Genomic DNA, 24089 nt, shown 5'->3' with positions numbered 1-24089 from the left:
TTGATAGAATCAATCTTATAGAAGTTGCTATAGAGTCGATATTAGATTAATAGTTAAGAAACGAGAAATGATAGATGAAAGCATTGCACATGCGCTGTCAGAATTCTAAGTGATATCGATACGGTATTCTGTTGTTCAAATGATTACTGTACAGAGTTATTGTAAATTCAGCTTTATTTTGTACACGTTAAGGTATAAAGGCCAATTTACAATGATTAATGTTTTAATCTAATGCTTAGAGTATAATTAAGACGCTATTATTTGAAGCAATAATTTTAGCTTTTCTTTCAAATGCAGTTTGTTGAATATAGGAAAGTAATTTTGATATTTTTCTTCGATTTGTTTTTATCTAGAATTAGGTCTCTTTCTGCAATTTTCTATAGCCTAAAAACTCTTTTGAATAATATGATCTCGTTAATATTCTGATTATATTTAAAGCCGCTTGGTACATCATCATGCCACATAGAAGCCCCTTTCAATATCGTAAGGCTTTTTTTTGCGTAATTTTTTCAGGTTTATTGGGTTGCATTGCATTCATTAACATAAATGACTTATCTACTCTTAATGTACCTAATTCCATCAATTCCTAGTCTATTCTTACGAAAAAACATTCCTTATCAAATATCGTTACCTCCACACAACCACTAAATTAATCAAAACACAACAAACAAATACAAAAATACGAATATCTCTATCGTGATCTTCCTAATACAACTCAAAGTATAGCCGTAGGCCTAACATAACCGCCATCTTACATTAATTACACAACTGACATTTAATAGTAGGTTTGATTTCTAATCGCATAATCCGAGGTACCAAGTAATCCCGGCAATTAGAGCGAGCCAGACATACTGTTACAACACGCGGAAATGCGCAGGCGCAGCGTCGAGAGAATGCGAAGAAAAACTCGAGTGGCGTTCATTAAACTGTGGGTGTTAGGGACGCTGTATACTTGGCGATCGGGTAATTTAGATTTTTCAATTCTGTCTGCTAGTTTGAGTGTTATGTGTAATCTTTAAAACGACTTAACCGATTTTGGAGGATTTTTGAGATAGAATAGCTTCGGCCAGTGTTACTTTAATAAAAATAGGCTGTGGGTAGGGATGATAAGAAGTCCGTAAGAGAACGGAAAATAACGCGGGAGAATCAGGGAAACTTAGACAGCCCAAAAACAATAGAACAGAAGTACAATTCTCGTAACACATTTATCAATTAAAGAATAACCGCGACGCATCCGAAACTACACATCACAATTAATACAACAACTTCCTCATTAACCAACTCTATCTAAAAATGAATAATATCAAGTGTACAACACCCTTTAATAGTTCAGTTCGCGATGTTACTAATTAATAAAACATTTATTATTGGCATTACAGATTACGAGAGAGATTACAGAATTCTTGTGGACCATTACGGTAACGGATGAGTGTAGCGACATAATTACATCTTCATACATGTATGGCGTTGAAGAAAATACATACATGTATATAAAGATTCTTAGAAAATGTGTATATGTTGTTGCATTCACATTTCTCAAAGAAATAAACAAGTATGTTTATCAGTTGTCTAGTACTGAGACAGTTAAAAATTTAAAACAATATTGATTTGACTACTTCGCTATTCAGTCCTCTTCCTCTCTTCCAAATTTTTACGTTCCCAACAGGGTCCATTGATGTCTTTGTGTGAAAGTTGTGGAGTTGAGGAAAATCATAAAAAGTCAGGTTTTTTTAACAAGCTTTTCCTTGCTTTTTGCTTACAAACGAATCTTAACTGTATACATCAACATCTATATATAATATGCTGGCAATACTTCAGCTCAATCGGAAACCGGGAATTTAATTTGCACTATGGTATTGAACACGATTGGACAGACAATAGGGTAGGTCAAACTAAATGAATGCTGTAAAGAACTTTGTTTTCAGCCATCGGAGTTTCAATGCTTTTATTTATCCACCAACCCAGTGTCACTATTCCTTATCACAGCTTAAAAAAATCCCTGCCGTAACACAAATCTGTTTGTTTGTTTAACATTTCCAACCGTCCCATGTGAACTGCATTGTGTGTAAGTATGTGATGCTGAGGTGATCGTTGTGAACTCGTCTCGCGCTATTTGCTGTCTAGTTTGCATAACAACTGTACACAACTGTACTGTGCTTACTGGAAACTTGTTGAGAGGAATGGAATGTTTTGACTTTTGGTGATGGTGTAAGAAAATACAGGAAGAAAATGTAAAGGATTGCTGGCTATTTATGTACTTCTTTACTAGTTTCATTTAACATACGTCAGCTACTAATTTCCTCATCGAATACATTGAGAAAGAAACCTATCATAGTTGATATGTTTCGAAACGATGCTTGCTCACGTTTTAACAAAAAAATCTCAATGCAGTTTTAGAAGCTACGAGGTCGCTTGCACATATTTTGACATCTTTAGAAGGAGAACTAAGCAAAAGAAGAAGCCATCCACACATTCCTTTTTTCTGTTTGTAGTTAGAATCTTCATGGGCATACCCGCTTCCTCGTAGAAGGAAAGGCTTAGTGTCAGACTTTTACTGACTGAACCACGTCATTCGTGTATTGGTGCAGGTGTTTGGAAATTAAGTTACGTTACGTTATTCATGCATGCCCCACATTTCAATTCCTGTAATGTCAATGACAACCAAAGCTAAGTAAGACCTAACAACGTGTAGTATATGGAACTAGATCCGCTTGTCTATAGGTTAAACACGTATAGTCATAGAGCACTGTTCTTTACTTCCAAGTTCCCATGGCACACTAACACGTGATACTGAACTAATTATCTAATCACACTTGTACCAACTAGACTAGGAGATGTGAATTTATTGTATATTCACGTTTCTAAGTCCCTCAAAGTTCCTAATATCATCAAAATTGTATTAAGGAAATCAGGCTTACCTACTTTGCTGAAAAACACATTAATTCCAGAATAAGAACTACATAATATTTTGACCAAAGTCGAATGGTTGAGAAAACCTTTTGTTGATTACTACGATATCGTGTAAACCTAGATTATGTAGTATTAGTACAAGTAGTAATGAAGGAATCCTCTATAATAAGAATAGAAACTCCATAAAACACGATGACAGCAAGAAGTAAAAAAAAGACAACATCTCAAAACGATAATAGAGTCATCTAAATATACGATGCACCACTTGCGGCTCGCGCATGCGCTGTCCCGCGGAAATCGGCGCCGATTAGCGAGAATCAAAGATGGCGGACAAAACATGGCCGCGGTTTGAGCTTAATGACTGTCCGATGGGGAGGAAATGGGAGGCAAAACGATGAGGTGCGCAGGAAATTGCGTGGAATAAGAAAGAGGATTGTTGGGGTGTAGATGGTAGATAAGGAATGTTTATTCAGATGTAAATATGTGATACAGGTAGGTACAATACCTACTAAGGGGCGAAATTATGTCGGTTTTCCTTTTTTCCTTCTTTTGTGAATCGGTCAGTTTTGGTGTTTTAAGTTCAATTCAACATTAATAGCTAATAAACTTATCAAGATTAAACTTTCAGAATTCAGTTTTTAATCCAATGACGTAAAACACCGGTATAACAATTCATGAGATACAGACTAGTGACTGATGGACCGACATCGACAGCGGAGGCTTAGTGTTATTATCGTAGAAGGATCCGTTTTCACTCCTTGATTGCGGAACCCTAAATATCTACCAGAACTTCAATCTCCCACGATCTCGACGGTGCGTGTTCGATACCATTTGTCCACCATTAGTCTCGGGACCGTGCCTTCGGCCCCACACATACCCATTACAAACACGTGCAACAGATGGACGCGAGAGGAAATCTCGGCGTTGACGTCATGAACATACCCTGCCCCAATGAGGAGTGGGTTAAACGTAATTAAAACATTGACGATTGAATGTCGACGCAAACACTATTTATTGGAAATGGCTACTATGTTTGATGGTTATTAGTAATTGTGGGTGCAATTTATAAGATAGGAGTACTCGCATAACCTTGCATTGGACGAGCAGAAATATTTTAATGTAGAAGAAATTTGCGATGCAGTTTTAATGTTTTCGAGTTTTGAGGGACATTGCAGCCAAGAATAAGCAGTCCGTTTAAGTATATATAGACCAGGGTGACCAGGGTGAAAAAAAATAATGTCTTAGATCTTTTTATTACCTATAACTTTGCCATTCGACTTGCTCGATACGACTTTTAGTTTTGCCGGGAATCGAGAAAAACCGTATTTTACCCTTCAAACGTCACCCCCACCCCCTTCCCGGCCTGAGATCGCTCGTAATTTATGTTTCCTTTCATTTTTATAATATTCCCCTCTTTTTCTAATGGGTTTCATCCTACTATTATTTATTTTGGTTTTAAAAATTATCGACCCTGGTCTAATAAGTTACTTTGTGGTTAGCCAATGAGAACTACACGTCTGACGATAAATATACGCCGCCATCTTTAAATTTAGAAAATACCGATCCCCAATCACACAAATGATCGTTGTTGGTCAAGGCAGTTTCAATGATCGAAATAAATTATTCCTTAAGTTGTTTCGTTAAGCGTATATTTATGAGTTTTAGTTAAATATTTATCAGTTAATTAAAACATACTGTCAATCAATCGTTTGATCGAGAGAGATCGATTTAATTAATGTTAATCTGTGATTATCATACTTATGTTCTTAATCGATAGGAAAAAGTTTGCGAATGTTTTTAATTTGATACTTTTATAGCCTGCTTTCATATAGCAGAAGATGTTAAGGAAAAAAACTAGTTACGCCGCGGTGTTACCCGTGGTTATACAACAACATTGAAATTTGTATTAAATGTACTAATAATATTAAGACAAGTTCCTTCTATTATAAATCAAATTGTTTCAGACATTATTATATTACGACTCGTTCCAGACATTTTAGCGTGAGAAGTAACAAACTAAAGCCGATATAAACTTACGCCTTAAAAAATATAAAGTGCAGGTCAGTTAACGCGATTAATAATTAATATTCATTATATTTTCATATTGTTTTATTTACTTTTTTGCTTAAAACAGAGCGCCTTGGTATAAAGTCATCTCAACGCTCATCTGTGCCAAAATGTTTAAAAGCTTGGTAGCAGCAGGCGTTCTATATTTAAATACTATTTAAGAGCCGGCTATTAAATGGCGACGAAATCAGTTCTTTTTTTTTAATTTTGCTTCTCTGCATATAGCTTATTTGGACTCCTAGTCTGTAAGGCAATCAAAATAGGGAGTATACAAATTTGGATCTGTTTAGTGTCATTTTGTTAGGATGGCTGAATATGTTTTGATAACTGATTATTTGTTACATGTAATCAATTATTGAATGTCTTAATTTATAAAATAAGTCTTAAGCTCTTATGAACAACCCGTAGCAGTATTTTTAAGTATGTATAGAAATTTTACGTGAACAAGAACGGATCGTCTTAGCGTGACTACTTATCGTAAAAAGTTAATAGAGCTGAGTTCAAACTTTGATGTTTTTCGATGTTGATTGACGTAATTAATTAAAATCTCCTTTTTTGTTTGTGAAGCTATTTCAAGTTTCTTTGAAGTTTTGTATTGTTTCAATTTAAAGTCTATTTTGAGAGTTGCGGCGTAAATACGTGGGAGTTTACGAGGTTATAAAATAAGAGAAGATGCGTTTGAATAATTACGTATTGGCATGCATGTGACTACATAGATCATACTTACAATGTAAGATCGGAGTTTTTTTTAAAACTGGTGAGATTGACTTTCGTTATTGCTGTTTTGACAGACCTTACGTGTAGTCAGAAGTCAGGAAGTCTAACAGCCAGTCTTACTAAGGAGTTTCGTATTGCCCTGACTGGGTTGGTCCTGAGGAGCTCAGATGGGTAGATGGTGGTAGTCTCTAGAGAGTAGAATCTTGGTACTAACAAATAGTCGGAAAAGGATGGGCACCTCAGGAAACGCAGAGAATTTTTACTATCCCTACCTACACATATACATTGATACAGAAATATTTGACGGGGTCAATGGCCTATTTTATACAGCATGATTAGAAGCAGGAAATCTCGCTGGAGTCTCATTGTGTGGGCTTTGTGTCTTGATAACCCGTGACCGTCGTATGGGTTCCGTAACACTTTTGGAAGATATGGTCAAAGGGCATTAGATGGGTCTTTCTTTTGCAAGATTGATATGCGTTTTGTAAATTTGAATAACAATTGCGCATGACTAATGATAAATATGTATATTGTAGATTTGAATAAAAATATTATTAAAAGGACTCCATGTGTATGAGTAGTTTTTTCTCGCGGTTCTGGTCGTGTAGATGTTGATGATTGGGACAATCGAAGCTAAAGTTGCAACTCAGGTTTGAAGGCAAGTGCTATCTAAATCGGGTCAGCGGTTTAGCTATAAGTGTCACAAACTGATAGAGAGAAATCATCCACAACCATGCAGAGTATTATCTTAAGCATTTTTAGTAATATAACCACTATATTTGTACGTAATAGATCAAATATGTATTTTATAATCTTGGCAATAAGTTTGAATTTCCTTTAATTTTATTGTTTACCATAAATTCCAAAGTTCTCATACTAGGGCCAAACGTTTTGCACTTTCATATTCTCCCATTCAATTACAGCGATCGCTTTATGACCTGGGGAACTGTTACCAGCTTATAATAAAATCAATTTAAATAAATTACTTTTGTGAGAAAGTAATGAATTAATGTTGTTATTTCTGCCTTTTAGGAATGTCAATATATGGAAAGATAATAAGTTATTCTTTGCCTGTCGTTCATCGTGCTGACTTTATGGTTCTATGTACGGATTCGTATGCAGGAAGGGCAGTTTCGATCCCGACGCAGGCAAAGTACAAAAGTGACAAGATATATATATATATACATATAGGACTTAATATTTCATTCTAAGATCCATTGAAAAGGGGTGAACGAATACAGCGAGAGGGAGCTTGGATGCCAAATATTGAGATCTGGAAACAGTGACATCTCAAATGTGCTGTTTTTTTGGACCTCACGATTTTTTCCTTCACCTTTTTTAATAAGTAATTACTCGAAGTCAGAATCATTTATTGAATAAATACGTCGATAAAGTCGAATAACCTGACCATGAATGTTTTCAGGTATAATGAGCTGTTCAGCTACATATCGCAGGTGCTTTGATAACCTCAAATTATACAAGACTCCAATTCACTCCAATTTGCTCCCTGACCATATGGACAAAAATACAAAGTCTTTCTCAATACATACCTGTGCATGTTTAAGCCGATGCTCAGTCCTGTGCACGGCCAGCAGCGGGGTGACACGAACGAGCAGCCTCCACCACGGCCAGTCCCTGACGGCGAGGAACGCGCGCACGTTCCGTTGCACGCAGCGCGCGGCCGTGTGCTGCGTACGCAGGCGCTGGGCACGCCGGCGCGCCAGCAGGCCGCGCGCGCGCGCTTGCAGGCGGACCAGCACGCGCGCGAGGGCGGCATCGCGACGCGCGTCCAGCTCGCCCACGACACCGCCGCGGAACATGATCTGTGAACAAGGGAGGTTATTATTAGATTTCGTTGAATTGAGTACAGTTTTGATAGGTATTGGCGTAAATCGCATATTGTCATATTAGGCGAAAAGTTAATCATTTATCAGTATAATTAGATATTAAAGCTTTATATTAAAGTTTTACATTAAGGTTTTTCATTAAGTTAGATACTAAAGCTTATGGCAAATTTTTCTTCAAGACTCAAAGGACCAAACATTTAAACATGTTGGTCCTTTATCCTTATGTTCAAAGTCCGTCTTTGTAACTACATTTGAACTATTTAAGTATCTATTTTACGATTGTCCTTACGCAAACGAAGCAACAGTAAGTCTGTTAGTTTATCATAAACAATAACTTGTGATACATTTATAGTAATATGAACTTAGTAGCAATAAAACGAGACATACAATACTATAGCGATATATTTACAACTATTCATAACTATTAGTTGATATTTCGTTGCACAATCTTAGTAAACAATTGTTATTGCTGTTCCGGTTGCGTTTTATTACAATGATAACAGTAGTTACAAAACGACTGAAATAGTTGTCTATGACAATACTATCGTATAAGTACCTACAGGTCAGTGGTATGGCCCTATTGCGACAGAGAGAATTTAACTGGTCTTTAGTGATATGGATGACTTTTATATGTGCACACAAAAATAAACATCACATTAATAATCTCTTAGAGTTTAATAGACGTTTATCCAATTTCGTTAAGGAGAGTAATGTTTTGCAGTTTTAGCCGGGATCCAAGCAGGAGAAGTAAGCCTCAGCTAGTGTTTCATAGTTACCTTATAAAAGAAAGTAGTTAGAAGGACAATTATTAATGGTACAAAAAAAAAGAAGATGAAAATTAATAAACTGACCTAATTTAGTACGGATACTAAGTCTTACAAAACTAAAGCTATAACTTTAGTTTGGTATTTAGGTTGAAGTGTTAACCGCGTACGAAAAGACCACTGTTTCTGCACGCATTAAACTGACTTATTTTTTTTTGTAAAAGCAACAATTAAAGATTTTATCGTAACAAGATTTTCATGTCGAATTCGCTACAGTGACTCCGAAAGGCAGCATGCAGTGATTGCTCTGAACATGAATCGAAAGTTTTCGTTTATGTAACAAGACCGTCGGTCGGTGCATCACTCTCGATTTTTTTTCAGTCAAAAACCCATTAAAACTCTAATTTATTATGATTTATAGCGCGAGGTGTGTAAAATCTTACACTTACCACTACCTCTTACAACCAAACTGTTACAGGTGTGGAAGAGAGATGCCACTCTATTTTGTATCGTTCCGTCTCGCTTTCGCAACTGCTCTGGTCCTAGTTAAAGAGATATGGGCAGTCTTGCAGATATTAATGGCTATGTTAATGTACTGAGTGAAAAAATAACGAATCGGTCGTATGTCTTATTTATTGCTTTTTGATGTTAAGAGTTTGATGGTAATTAATGTAATTATTGTTTATTGACAGTGTGCGTATTTTATGTCCTCTTGAGAAGTTATGGGTGGTGATTGAGGATGGTTAAAAAAGATTCTTTCTTGTTTATTTTTTTGTGTCCAACAAGTTTAGTGTTAAATAATTACTCCGTATAATTAGGTATGAATACGGGCAGACCTTTTGTTACCTAAACGAAGAACACGACCTTTATGCCGTAAACTTTTCACAGTGACTAACAGCTTTTGTTTTTTATTATTTTTATTACCAATTGTTTTTAAATAAATAAAAAGATGTTCCAATTTCGAATAAAACACCAATTCGATTTTTAAGCAACCTTAATCTTCCAAAATTTTATGACAACTTCCAACCATGATTGAAAACAAAACTCTGTCAGATCGAGCAACAATCTCTGTACTACCAACCTACTCACAACATTCAATCACACCAATTCAATGTAGATAACATTGCAAACCATCTCGGTGCGATCATTACAATTTACCACAGCCATTGTGATCCCGAGGCATTGCTGCCGCACAACAAGTACTGGCTCACTCGCATAATAGCACCTGTTACTGGAGCAAGTGCACGAGACAGTGGGCAGGCGAGTCGAGTACTCCAGTGGTTTCACACGGTAATGAAAAGGAATTCCAACCTGAATTGACTACTTGGTCTGTGTATCGAGGGACAAAGGACCAAAATTAGACTAGGTTTTTTTCTTTTGTATTTGACTATTTGAGTTTTTTCTTATAGAAAGATATCTTGGTAGTTATTAAAATTGGATGAGCAAGAATATGTTGCTCTTGGTTGGTTTGTTTTTTATTTTTAATATGCAGTAGGCACACTGAAAAATATAATATTGTTTTCCATAATCTATATCTATACTAATATATAAAGCTGAAGAGTTTGTTTGTTTGTTTGTTTGAACGCGCTAATCTCGGGAACCACTGGTTCGATTTGAAAAATTCTTTTTGTGTTGAATAGACCATTTATCGAGGAAGGCTATAGGCTATATAACATCACGCTGCGACTAATAGGAGCGAAGATACAATGGAAAATGGGGAAAATTCTAACCACGTGGACGAAGTCGCGGGCAACAGCTAGTTTTCGATATAATTGTGACATTATTACTTAAATCTTTAAATAATATAGTACATTGCCTTATAACAAAATTAAAGTCTGGGCCATAAATAATGTATCTATTTAAACATTAAATTATTTGAAATACTATCATCTCATAAATCTAGCTAATATTGAACAAGTCATAAATTATTTAGTCCCTGGTGCTAAATAACGATGATGCAAATTGATGATGATATCAATACTATATTATTATGGCCTTTTTCATTGATGCTGTAGGATATAATCAGGTCACACTAATTGTCTAGGTGCGAAACTAATAGACGAACGAAAATATAAAAGACTAGCTCTCCTGGCGAACTACGTAACGCCTTACGGTCGATAATTATAAAGCAAACAAAAATACTTAGTTTTTTGCAAATTTTCCTAATTTTGTCACCGTTTAAACCTTGCATGTTCTTTCACGAATATTCCAAGACTAAAATAAGCACAATAGGTTCAACCGTTTTCGAGTTTTAGCGAGACTAATGAACAGCAATTCATTTTTATTTATAAGAAGAAGAAGAAGAAGAGTTAGGTAGGCAGTAGGTATTAATATTGTATTGATAATGATAACAAGTGTTACAATTATGTAATTCCTTTTTATAATTGTCATTTTCTTGTAGACGGGTACATAGCTTCGTAACGTAGTTATGATGCCACTTTGTCTAGCTTGCCTCTGTCCTTTACGCTTCCGGCAGCAACTTAAGATTTGTTTAAGCTATTATTTCTCATGAGCGTGCCCGATGCTAAGGTGTCTATGTTTTTTCAAAGGAAGGTGTAAACAACGGGATTGTTAAAAATAAGGGAGGCCTAAGCCCAGCTGTGAGCTTGATAATGAAGTGAAGAAATTGTTTTGTTGTCATCTTCTATTGCCTACACTATATGATCATAAGACTGTGTCAACAATTTTATTTCATAAGTTCAACAATCTCAGACGGTACAAAATGATCGAACAATTTTTATATATTGCACAAACCACAATTTCACAGCAATTTACGATTATCAGCAAGCGATTAATTGAAGATGTCAGATGCTATTTCAACAATAATTATAGCTGTCACAATATATGCTATACTAAATATAAATAAACTTTACTTGAAGTTTTTATTTTTTTAATAGAATAGACAAGCTTTTAGCAGATTATTTTTTCAAAAATCTTTTTACTTGGCTCTAAGGAGCTTTGAGAAGTAAGTTTTAGGTTTGACTCAAGCATGTCTACTATATAAGATAGACGTACAAAATTCTATATTTTTCGGCCTATTTAACTCTGGATTACGTACGGTACTCGTATTTTGAATAATATGAACGGCCTGAATGGTTAAAATAAACAAGAAAAACATATTAAAACTTCTTCGTCCCGTGATCTCTTTTTTTTTCTGACAATTTATACCTGTTTGTATCTATAACAACAGGTAAAGCATGAGAACAAAATTAGTCTTAGCGTAAACAAGAACATTGTTTTCCAATATTTCTCTCAATTACATTGGAATTACAGTAAACATAACCAACTGTATCTGGGTTGCCGTTGCAATTATTTCAATACTAGAACAATAATTAAAAGCGCCTTTAAGACGGTGGACTAAAGTTGAATTTCGTATGGCAATCATTGGAGAGAATCCTAATTAAAAATCAATCTTAATGTGAATGCAATAAGGTTGAATTTCGTAAATATTACTGGTGGATCGTATATTAGTCGCGTGTGGTTTACGCGAATGTTCGCGTGTTACACTACAAACTGTATGTAAACAACAAAGTAGCAAATTATAGGAAAACAGTAGCTTTTCTAGATAATTTAAATACAGGTATTTATCATGAGTTTCAAATGATTATATTCAAATAACTGGCCGCCATTAATCTTCTATAGTCCGATTTTTAATTCGAGGCAGTAAAATGACATTTCCAGTGTGGCAGGTTTTTAATTCCAAATAAATAGTGATGTGTTAGAATCGACTTATTATAATCAAAAGTTAGTCGAGCTTACATTTTTTTATTCAGATATCAAATTAGCTCTGTATAAAAAAAAAAAATATTTACGACAATTAATCAAAAGACATTCACTGTGAAACAAAAATATTAATTTAAATTTATAAAATTAAAGCCAAATGCGGTGCTGGTATAAGATGAAGCACCTTACCATGCAAGAAAAGGCGAGCGCATCCAACTCCAAACTGGATGAATTCTGACATTAGGCAGTGGTTGGATGAAAAACAAATTTCATATCAACTTACAATTATAAAAGCTCAATTAATAGAAATAGTAAATTTTTGATACATAATAAAATAAAGCATGACTAAATGTCATCGTCGTAGTAAGATTTCCAAACATCACTATTGTAGCGGGTCACCCTTTTTTGTATAAATGACAGTTGCAATTGTCATTTTACTGCCTCGAATTAAAAATCGGACTATAGAAGTAAAAGCCAAGGTACTTTTTTCTACCCATTTCTGTCAATCTTGCAATGTAAAAAAGCAATTTACTCCTTTCAAAAAAGAAAAAAAATCCTAAAACATTTAAATGCCGAATTAATTAACATTCATAAAAAGAACGCATCGTATTACCTGAAGATGCGCGCGAGTTGATTTCGTATCAAAAGACTGCCAGGGTCGCCATTTTAATCATACTTAATTAAAACAGTATTTCTTACAACTCAAAGAGACGGAAACAAAAAAGCTGATTGCATTTTTTTATGTAATTTAATGGCATGCATACTCATCATTTATACAAAAACCAGCAAATTGAGTATGTGAACAAAGATTGTTTTTTTTTTTAATTCTGTAAAAGGAGTTACTATTTAAAAAAAAGCAAGGGACAAAGTATATTTTGGATTTTTCTTTCAAAGTTTATTTATTCTTAGCTAAAGCTAATATAAAGCAATCAAAATCAAATATCGAAAAATCTTAGTGTCATACAAATCAGTCAAAAGCGATTTACTATTGAAAAGTAGGTACATAGGTTTCCGAACGAAAGGCAATTATCGTATCCGGAAAAGTAGGAGTATTCTGACAAATCCTTATCAGTAAAAAAAGTTATTTAAAAAATAATCAAGCGTGAGCCTTGGTTTTCCAAATAGATATTATTCATATAAATATAAAACTATGTTCTAAAATTACAACAATGTCGGTAGTTATTAAAAGCTAGCAGATTACAACAACCAATTAATTTTCACTAAATTAATGAAAACAATTTTGATCATTAAGTCGGTATATTTAAGTATCACTTATATAACCCATGATCGCTAACGATTCAACATCAAAGAATACCGCCTAGTAAACCAATAATACCTTTCGACAAGGGTTGCCACATACAACATATTTTAATAAAAATTTGTTTTGAGATTTCGAAAAAATAATTTCATAAAATTTCATCAATGAGCGACATTTTATGTAATCTTTTTGAAAAGTATTTTACGATATCATCTAAATTATTTAAATTACATTATAGTTTCACTTGCCAAAGTACAAAAGCAACATTAGTTAGGCTCAAGAACCAGTGAATTCTAACTAAACATAAAAACTTTCTAACACAAAACCACGTTACCATACGAGACTTCGCTACTTTGCCAAGGAAATCAAACAAACAGAAAAACTGCCAAGCGCCAACCCTATTCGTTTGGCATACAAGCTACTGCAAGCTGCCCAACTTTCTAAGTCGGGAAATGGCTGGAAAACTATCAGCTGCATACATACATGCATATACTAAAATATACAACTGTTCTTCTATTTATATACAATCGTATATGTATACTTAGCAGACATTTACTGTTGTATGTGCGTTTTATAAGTATGTATATTGGAAAGTTGTGGTCATAACGAGAGACCACGATTGAAGGGCCACTCCCTATAGTTATTATGGAAAGTATTATTGTAGGGGAAAGAGAATATCTAAGGCCGAGAAAACTATGAGATGAGATACGATGGCCTTTCTTATCTTAGTGTGTATCTTGTTATTGTCTTAGACTCTCATCTTAACATCAATACGATAATCAGAATCAGTCGTCAAGGAGAGACGATACTCCGTGTGGTAAAATAAATCTAAAGTGATTTATTCAAATTATTCTACTAAGTAACAATTTATGAATTTCAAATTACATTGGACTGATTCGCTTACCATTCACCGCTTCTTGAATGCTTTTGCGGCAACATAAGGAACGGCGCAAGAAACTCCTCAGAGTCTACAATACGGAATATTATCACTATATATTAGTAATATGGTGTGTATATACCATGCAAGATGAACAAATATTAAAAGTCGATGCAAGACACTATGAAATAAACCATTCTCTTTACACAATAGCATCAGTCTCTTTTTAAAAGATGTAGGCTTCCTATGCCTCTACCATAACTCCTCAAGCAGTACTATTGCCGCAGTGAAAAGGAGAAGTCACAATCTGTCACCCTACACTTATAACCTGGCCAGATAAGGGTAATAACCTTTAAAACTAACGATGCAAAACAGTGAACAACGGTCTCCAAAGCAAAAAAGCTTATTGCAATAGCTTGCAAAACATCGCTGATATAAACGCCGATAAAACGAATGCAGGATACAATCCCAGTGTGGGGCAACTTAAATAACTTTAAATCCTTATGTTTTCTAGAGCGGAACGTTTCATGAAGTAACGTTCACGCAATGGAATCTAATTTGTTATTCGTTTTAGCACGCTTAAGTAAAACTTCGTCATCAAAGTGTTTTGATAGAGAATTTTTCAGCATGTTAATTTTTATGATAGGTCCTCAAATGTTAAGACGGGAGCCTACTACTGCTAATGATCCCGCTGTATGTCCGTAAGTCTCTCACCCGGCTATATCTCATGCACCGTAATAGGTAGACAGCTGACATTAAAAAAAATTGAAAATATTAAATCGCTGTTAAACAACCTTTTGTACGGTCTTAAATTAGATAGACGTTATATTTTTGTGTCTCTTTAGCCTATTCGCACGGAACCGTCATTTTAGCGAGTCCAACTTGCACTTGACCAGTATTTTTTTTACTTTTCACACATATTTCATAGTTTGTAGTTCTGAGTTACAACTACTTACAACAAGTCACCGGCCACATGTAACACATTACACCATAGTCAACGTAACTGGCGGGTTTGAAAGAAATGTTTAGAAAACTCGACTGTTATAGCAGAGATGTTAAACAAACAATACGTTACGAGGACCAACGTAACTGTTAACGTAACGCGATAGTGATAACGACTTGATAACAATCACAAAACATATGGTTTTACTTCGAGGGGTGGGAGAAAAGGAAGTTTATATGTATTATGCAAGGAATTAAGGATAGGCAAGTTTTTTATTGGAATCATGAGCTGATCAGGCGGTCTTATCGTCCTAGACATTAACCAAACACATAAAAAAACCATTCAATTCGGTCGAGCCGTTTAGGGGAACTACAGTAAAATACTAATTTACGAGTACGGTAGTATATTACTTTGATTTTTCGCCTAGATCAACCTTATTATCGATTTAGAATTATTTGAAGATAAAAATGGCTCGTCGTTGAAAAATAACCCTGTATAGACAATTCATATCAAAACGTGACCAAAACCTAGATCTATCTAAAACATGACAATCAAAAGAATTCCTATCACGGAAAAAAAACAATTAGGTCGAACATTATCTATCATCTCATCAACATCTTCTCAAGCATTCAAAAACGCAAAACATTCTCCACTTTTATCTAAGAATCTACCAAACAATTTCTTATCAATTTTACCTTCGTTATCTAGATTCTAACCTTAGTATAACTTAGATAAGTTTAGATAACTCGGTCAGTACTAAGCCATGGAAGACATGCATGAAGATACCAAGTCAGCGTAACAACACGTTTCATTCCGAGAAAGAAGTCATACAGCTCACCGCACATACTGTTACGTATCAAAACAAAAGCAAATCTTATTGCAAAGACCTAAGGACGGTTTTCTAAAGTGTTATGAGAGATTTGTTAGATTGATTGTATGCTAGTGTCGTGTATTATAATCGGTCAACTGATATCGTATGTAACAGTTAGTGTTTTGTTACATAGTTAAGCGTAATTTGAGTATTTGATATGCTTCTTGTAAATGTTGTGTTGGTATTTATTAGGTGGTAAGAAAATTAAAATATTTTATTTGTATTTTTTTGTTTATTGATATTTTTAATATGTAAGCCCGTAGGCGTTGCTAGTGCACCATATTTCTCCTCTCGGACAAAAAGTAATAGAAATTAGAAGGAAGGAAGGATCCTTTTCAGAAGGAAGGATTCGTGTGTGGTATCAAATATAACATTGTTTTGCTCTAAAAAACAATTTGACTTTAATATTAACAAAAGTAAAAACAGTTGAACACAGAATTTCTATAACAATCTGACACCTATTCTAAATTCAAATAAATGCTCTCCAATTTAAAATCCAAACTTGTTTATACCAACCTCTTTTGCATATCTTCGTATACACAATTTGCCTTAATAAAATACCCATACAACATACAATTCTATCCTGTATTCGACAACTCTCACACATTTAATTCACAGCTTCGACTAATACCACCTTTATTATTCAAATAAGCTAGAGAGAAAACATTCCGTTTCTAGACGCCAAGCTGGCTGGCTTCGCGTTTCACTTCTCGCTTTATATTGATACATCCGATGACGATCATAGCGAGTCGTCAATGGATAATGACCGATTAAAACTCTCACTCCAAGGGATATTGAGTTGGTGTTTGTGGTGCGATGTTGTTCGGTGTGAATTGGTGTTATTCAAGTTTGTTTTGATATAGAATTTGTTAAATGTATGTTTATGAATAAATTAATTAGAATCGTCTGTCAGGGATTTAAAACATGGCAGTTCGTTTTGTAGTTGCGAATTATACTAATTCAACGCGAAGGTTTGTATGTATGGATGTTTGTTACTTACTCTTTCACCAAAAACCACTGAACCGATTAAGACGAAATTGTTACACTGACAGTTCATAATCTAGGTAAGCACATAGGATAGTTTTGATCTCGTTTTCGACTTGTAAAGGGCGGAAAACAGCCAGTACGTACTAAACATAATCTAGACACAGATATGCAAAAACACAAACATGTATCAACAATAGTGGATCAATCTATCAGAGACCTATTTAGATTAGATATAAAATAGTATTTTTTTTTAAGAACAAAAACGTTCAATCGATTTCAAATAAAACTACCGAGCAATACTTGACACTTTTATTGGCCCAAATGACAGTTAGGTATTTCACGTGTTATTTAAAAAAGAATAAACAATAACTGTCATTCAGGCCAACGTTAATAAACATAAAAATACAGACGATTTGAGAACCTCCAACTCTTTGAAGTCGGTGGACAAAAAATATTATAATTGAAAACATGAAAAAGATACTAGCTCCATTGATCGAAGTCCATAGGGCCACCTGTCATGTAGACAGCAAAGAGGTTCTATTTCGATGTTACTGACAAGTTTTAGTTATTACATGTCATTGTATGGTCAGACGACTAGCGCCCCCCGCGGCGAATATTATTAACGATAGAACTGTCAAATGAGATACGCATTGTAGGCAAAGGAAATGAGTATACAGCCAAGTTGGAAATAGTTGATGAGTTATAAGAAAAATCTTTACAAATACGCTGCGATCTCGAGTGCATTATTTAGCAACATTAACTCTAAAATATTATGTTTTTATATATAAGTCTATATTATCGTTTCAAATTAAAGGGAAAGGTTTTAAGCATTGATCACCACGCTAGCTCACTGCGGGTTAGCGATTTTACACGACTGGGTATAAAAAAAAAAACAAAAGTCACTAGCAAACAGAATATACAGACAAAAGTCATTCAACAACGTCACTTAGCTAAATAACATTCTTTCATAAGGTCTTATAGTTCAATATAAGTAAAATTACATACTATTGCAACGGTAAGGTAGGCCATTCTATCAATCAAGTTGTCAAGTAACACCGCGATAACAACTAGTATTATCGTCAAATAGAAAGCTGTAATATTAGAAATTAACGTCAGACAATAAGATTGAAAAGCATTATTTTATTACGTACTTAGCGGCGTATTCTTTATAACAAATTGTATAAAATCATTTGAAAATATCTTTGACACAAAAATAATATTTATAAAATGATCAAAAGATGAACAACTTAGGGCTGTCCCTTTCTTATATAAAAAGAAAGTTTCATTATAAAATGATGCAAGTAAAAGTCTCAAATCAATTATGTTCAATTGTATTCCTTAACATAATAAATATAGGCACGAAAATACTAATATAAAATTGAAAAATAAATCTTTCACTATTATTTTCTATCATACACCGAAGGGATTATTTATAAAGATGTACCTAAGAGCGATGAAAATACTTCTTTTTTGCATCCATCACACAGTTTAACATGGTAATTAGGCGGAAAGGTAATAAAATTATTAATTTGTAAGAAAATGATATTGCTTCAATCTATATACTAATATATAAAGCTGGAGAGTTTGTTTGTTTGTTTGAACGCGCTAATCTCAGGAACTACTGGTCCAAATTGAAAAAAGTCTTTTTGTGATGAATATACCATTCATCGAGGAAGGCTTTAGGCTATAAACCATCACGCTGCGACTAATAGGAGCGAAGATACAATGGAAAATGTGAAAAAAAAAACAGGGCAGGTATAAATCATAACTTATATCTTCTACCCACGGGGACGAAGTCGCGGGCAACAGCTAGTTTGTAATATAACTTGAGATGTCACTATTCTATCTTTTAAGTTTAAGCTGCACACAAAGTTAATTTACTCGTAGGCGTCCATCGCGGACAAACAACGTGACACGTAATTTATATTTATTATATCAAGATGAGCAAACAGAAAGTCATCAAGATGCAATAAAAGTAACATTTCCGTGACGTCATTCCTTATGCCACGCAGTGACGTCACTTCTCACACAATTTTAATTCAGTTGCATGTCAAAACATATTTACTGAACATCAAAAACTTGAATCATGTTTTTTGACTAACAAAAACCTATTAAATTTCGGTACAAAAAGTTTTAAGTATAATTACGACATGTTTCTTCCTGACATGGCCAATTACTTCGAAGATACTTTTAGATGTTATTTTATAGAAAAAAATATAACCATCCATCTAGCTATTTAACAAGGTAACACACAGCAACAGTAAATAGTGTTACAGTAATAATAATATACTTAAAATTGTACGAACATTATTTCTTAGGGGATTCAAAGGTTAAAGAGGGACAAAGCAAATGATTATGAGAAATGTATTAATAATATGGTATGGTTGTGTGTAAAAGCAAACCAAATAAGAAACACCTAATTCCATCACTTTAAAGTCTCAATTCTAATTGTAATATTCATTTTACGCATACTTTGAAAACATTTTTTCCGCTTGGACCTCAGAATTAATCAGAAGACAAGTTTAATCACCACTTAAGGCCTCAATCTAAGGTCCGGACAGGTCAAATTAATCTCAATCCAGACGATTGTTCATGCGAAATACTTCTTGCCGAAATATCGGCTAAGATCCTCTTACAGGCTTCATCTTCAAAATAAAACCTATAATACCACCCTAATATAGTCCCACTGCTGGCCATAAGCCTATTTCCTGGAGTACTTTGACCCTTGCTTACTCACTTCCGAATGGTGATTTAGGATTCCAATATTTGGAATCTAAGTTTTCTCACGATGTTTTCCTTCGCCGTTTTCAGTGGTGTTTTCAAATATTTACGAAAGTAAATATTGTTTAACTGAAAAATTGGCAATCGCACTTTCCTGCGCTCGGATTGAACCAGCATGTCATACAAATCCATACACATAACCAACCACAAGGCCATCACGACTGCGGCCCATTGTTAGTATAACAAACTTTCTAGATAAACGCCGGTATTAATTGCATCTAAAGAAGTCGGCGCCATACAACTCAAATACAATTACAATCAGAGATCGATACATTTAGAAATATAATTACTATTGGTGAGGAAAAAAGTGAAATCGATGTACGATTGGTAGAAAGAGTTCGTATATGTACCTCGTATTGTGTTGTTTTAATAATAGACCACCGCATACTCCGTGCGTAACAAGGTGAAGAACAAATAAGTTATGAGAAACGAGTAATTATGTAATCTGGTATTTCTTCGAGGTTTCCTATTTGTTAGAATCTTTGATGACCAATATAAGAACGGTGACATATGCTTCGACGAACAGACAGCGATAATAATATTGTCTATTTTTTATATTCATCAAATTATCGAAAGAAACACAGACGGTGATTTAGAATTCCACAACACTAGCATTAAAGAAGTGTATTACTTTCAACACAAAGTTATTTCTCTACAAGATTATATCACTCTTGAGAAGAAATGCCTTCAGATTTTGTTTTGTATTGAGTCATGAAGAGCTGATGTTGATTATGATAGTGTATTCAAAGGCATTCGTGAACCAAGATGTTTCCAAACTCAGGCCATCGAATGAAAACATTCAGATGCAACGATAATTTTGAATTCAATGCGATCAGTGTGTAATACAAATTCCAAAGCAATTTTATATAAACCTACATGTTTAATATTACATTTCCGTGTTATTTAAAGCATTATACGTTTTTCTCATGTTTTATGAATCCGATCTCACGTTAAATAATTGTTTTAAGTATAAGGAAAAGCTGTTTGAGCGGTTCATCGATGTTTTCTATACAATTCAGTATGACAGGAATTCCAACGGTATTGGTTTGGCAAAAGTTCCGCTATCCATTGCATGCTGCATGCAGTGCAAATATGCTAGAGAAAGATACGGCGGAAACTAACCCGTAATGAAATAGTAATAATGTTAATATTTAACAATTACTACAGTAAAATTACGGATGTATAATAAATCACTTTTCAAAAAGAATTCTTCGTAGGCACATAAATTTACATTTCTAAAAACAATAATTAAATTAGATCAACATTATCAGATGGTACAAGCGAAACCCGAAATATCCATGGATAATGGATTCCATTAAAAATAAATAAACTGATATATCGTCATAAGTAGGAAAGAATCCATTCGCCACGGAAACGGCATTCATAAACAGAATACTGACATGCGATCATTACGAATAAATTTGATAAGCAAATGATGATGTTAACGACTGCTGATTTATAATTTCAAGTCAAATTGTTAACAAGTTAAGAATTATTTGCAGAGAAGTCACTGCAAAGTGATCAGTCACGAAAACAATTGAAGGGGAATGAGTGCAACGGATTCAATAAAGACATTATTGAATACGCAGATAGCAATGCAAAGCGGAAATTTTCAATTCAATAAAAATGATTAAAAAAAAACTTTTCCTGATTAGGACTCAAGCATGCAACTGCTGATTCCAGCCGCGTAATTTGATAATAAAGTCAGTCTAGTTGAATAGTTAGCAATAAAACATGACATACCAAACATCCTGCACAAAGAATTTGAAACTGTACCAAGTAGGATATAAACAAGGAAGTAAGTACATACATAAAGGAACCAAAAGAAAGTAAATGTTTACACCATAAAGAACCAGATTGAGCAATACCGGTGGAATATTTAGACTTGATAGAAGAAGGCTTTCCCCAAGCGAAAGCCAAACGTGATGAGCATATCCCGAGGACGCCAACAATTGAAGACATAACATCTAATTCGAAAGTAATCTTCGAAAAGGCAGACGTGACTTAATAAATCGAAATACAAGACAGATGTGAAGTGAATTGGAATGAGAAAACAATGGGACATTATGAAATTACTGCGTGAATTGTAATTGAAGTGGTTTTTTTTTAATTTGTATTTTGATTGTATAATGAATTTTTACCATGTCTGATACTTTTGATTTCATTAAAATCGTAGAGATATTGGATATGAATGATAAGGCAATAGAAACCAAATGCCAACACTTGTCTTCGCCGCTGCAGTTACGGTTAATTAAAAGTGTTTTTACCAACTATATAATAATCATCATCATCACTAACCCTCAGCCAGACAAGGGTCTAACTTTGTCTATGCCGTTGTCTATTGCCCTTTGCATCCATACTATTCTACATACATACATATATGCTACTTATATTATAAACGCGAAAGTTTGTATGTATGGATGCACGGATGTTTGTTCCTCTTTCACGCAAAAATCCCTGTACGGATTTAGACGAATCTTGGCACACAGATAGTTTATAACCAGGATCCCGATTTTATGATCCCGTGAGATTTTCGATTTGTAGCGAGCGGGCCCGCGGGCAACAGCTAGTGATAAATTACTACGCAAATATATATTGGTCAACCATAATTATGATTACGAAAATAGAAACTGGCTAGGCTGTAAAAGTATTAACTTACTTGCCTACATACACATAGGTGTGTTATAGAAAACGCATAATCTTGAAACTAGGCTATTCATCGAAAAGAACTCGTTTAGAAGACTCGATGTGAGTCATTCAACATTTAGTTCAACACATGTAAAAGTTTTGAATTTGAAACCCTTTAGTTAATATAAAAGCGAATTTGTAAAAAGACGACATTCCTCGAGAAATTACATCATTGGAGATGGCGGTTGTAAAAACGATTACATAAAAGCATTTTGTTGAAATTCTGTGAAGAATACATTCATTTTTCGTTGAGCGTCCAGTTATAAAAGATGAGGCAGATGATGAAGAATGAAATCCATCAATCAAATAAACAACATCATCTAAATTTATATCCATAGAACTAAACGTAGATGTTGATAATACGGTTTTAATTAAATATGTATGATTTCATGCATCTTTGCATCGAGTGAGAATATTTAAACCATTCATACATTATAATTAATGTAAATAACCGTATTTATGTTATTAACGATTATGCTCACAATGAAGTTCTTGAACTTTAACCCTAAGAAGTTAAAAGAGGAACACACTGAGATAATAAGCCTAAAATAACTGGGTTTCTTCTAACAATGTTAAATGTTGCAAATTTTTCACTTTGATTTATATTTTTATCATACCTAAAATATAACATGTATAACCAAAAGTAATTGCGTCCATTATAGACAATTATTCTCAATTTGTTTTCAGGTTTAATAATAAAAAAAGTACAACCGACGAAAATGACTCCACATTTCTACTATGCTAGACGAAGTAAAACGTTTGTTCTTACAAATCTAGTCTAATATCTTCCATCCCTCTTCTTCTTCAACAAATTCTATATTTTTCTCTTATCCCAGGCTATTGTGGAAAGTACGTGTACACTTGCACGTAATATTTGCCGTCACATTGTGACGCGAGAAAGTCGCGATCGAAAGTGATGACTTTTTTATTTGCAACGCGTCGGCAAGGGTGAGCCGTGCATTTAAAACTTGGAAAGCTGGTTGTGTGTTGCCAAATCGATCTGGGTGTTTAAAAATCATAGCGCACTGTTACATAGAGCACTATATAAAATAACTGCATTTTAATAGGTATGTGTAGGTCCGGTAACTTTAATGTTATGGGTTTAAAGTTAGGTAACTTAACTGTTGCTAATAAAAAGAAAAGTAATAATAAATAGTATATTTTTATTTTTAAATAATAATGATGAACGATAAGAATCTAAATAGAACAAAACTCTAATCTGACAGTATATGAAAGAATAATCAAAATAACCTCATTTTAATAGATAACAAAACGAACAGACTTCAAAAGAAAATACGTGTTTATATATAGTATAAACCTCATTTGTCTAACTTTGACGGATTTCATCGAATCATAACATCTGCAGAACAATTTAGGATTGTTTTGAATGTGACTGCATGCGAGTGAAACTCATCTGTAATTGCGTTTCCCACGACGGAGTAATTAACACCAGTCTAGGATAACGAACAGATAAGCTGAAGCATTTAACACTACACCAAATTATACGAACACATCCTGTTTACAAATATAAAGCAAAAATAAACAGTACGTTACCTATCAGATTAATGTGTAACGTGAATAACGTCAGACGACAAAATTATGAGACAAAACCACAGGTATTTGGTGAAAGTAAAAGCGTCAATAAATTTGGCCCCA

At 34.1% G+C, this 24089-nt stretch overlaps 1 protein-coding gene across 8 annotated transcripts in view; it reads right to left on the bottom strand.

The window, feature by feature from the left end:
* The window catches only part of LOC113493528 (unconventional myosin-XVIIIa), a 270245-nt gene that overhangs the window by 29932 nt on the left and 216224 nt on the right, over positions 1-24089 (bottom strand). For all 8 annotated transcript variants that reach the window (XM_026871543.1, XM_026871566.1, XM_026871573.1 and 5 more), the window contains one exon: positions 7245-7517. In XM_026871543.1, coding sequence (XP_026727344.1) covers positions 7245-7517 — 273 coding nt within the window. The remainder of the gene's footprint in view (positions 1-7244; positions 7518-24089) is intronic.

Source organism: Trichoplusia ni, chromosome 1 (assembly GCF_003590095.1).
Source record: "Trichoplusia ni isolate ovarian cell line Hi5 chromosome 1, tn1, whole genome shotgun sequence".
In the NCBI taxonomy this organism is placed as follows: Eukaryota; Metazoa; Arthropoda; class Insecta; order Lepidoptera; family Noctuidae; genus Trichoplusia; species Trichoplusia ni.
The sequence above is the reverse complement of the archived record's forward strand: the minus strand, read 5'-3'. Positions and strand labels throughout refer to the sequence as shown.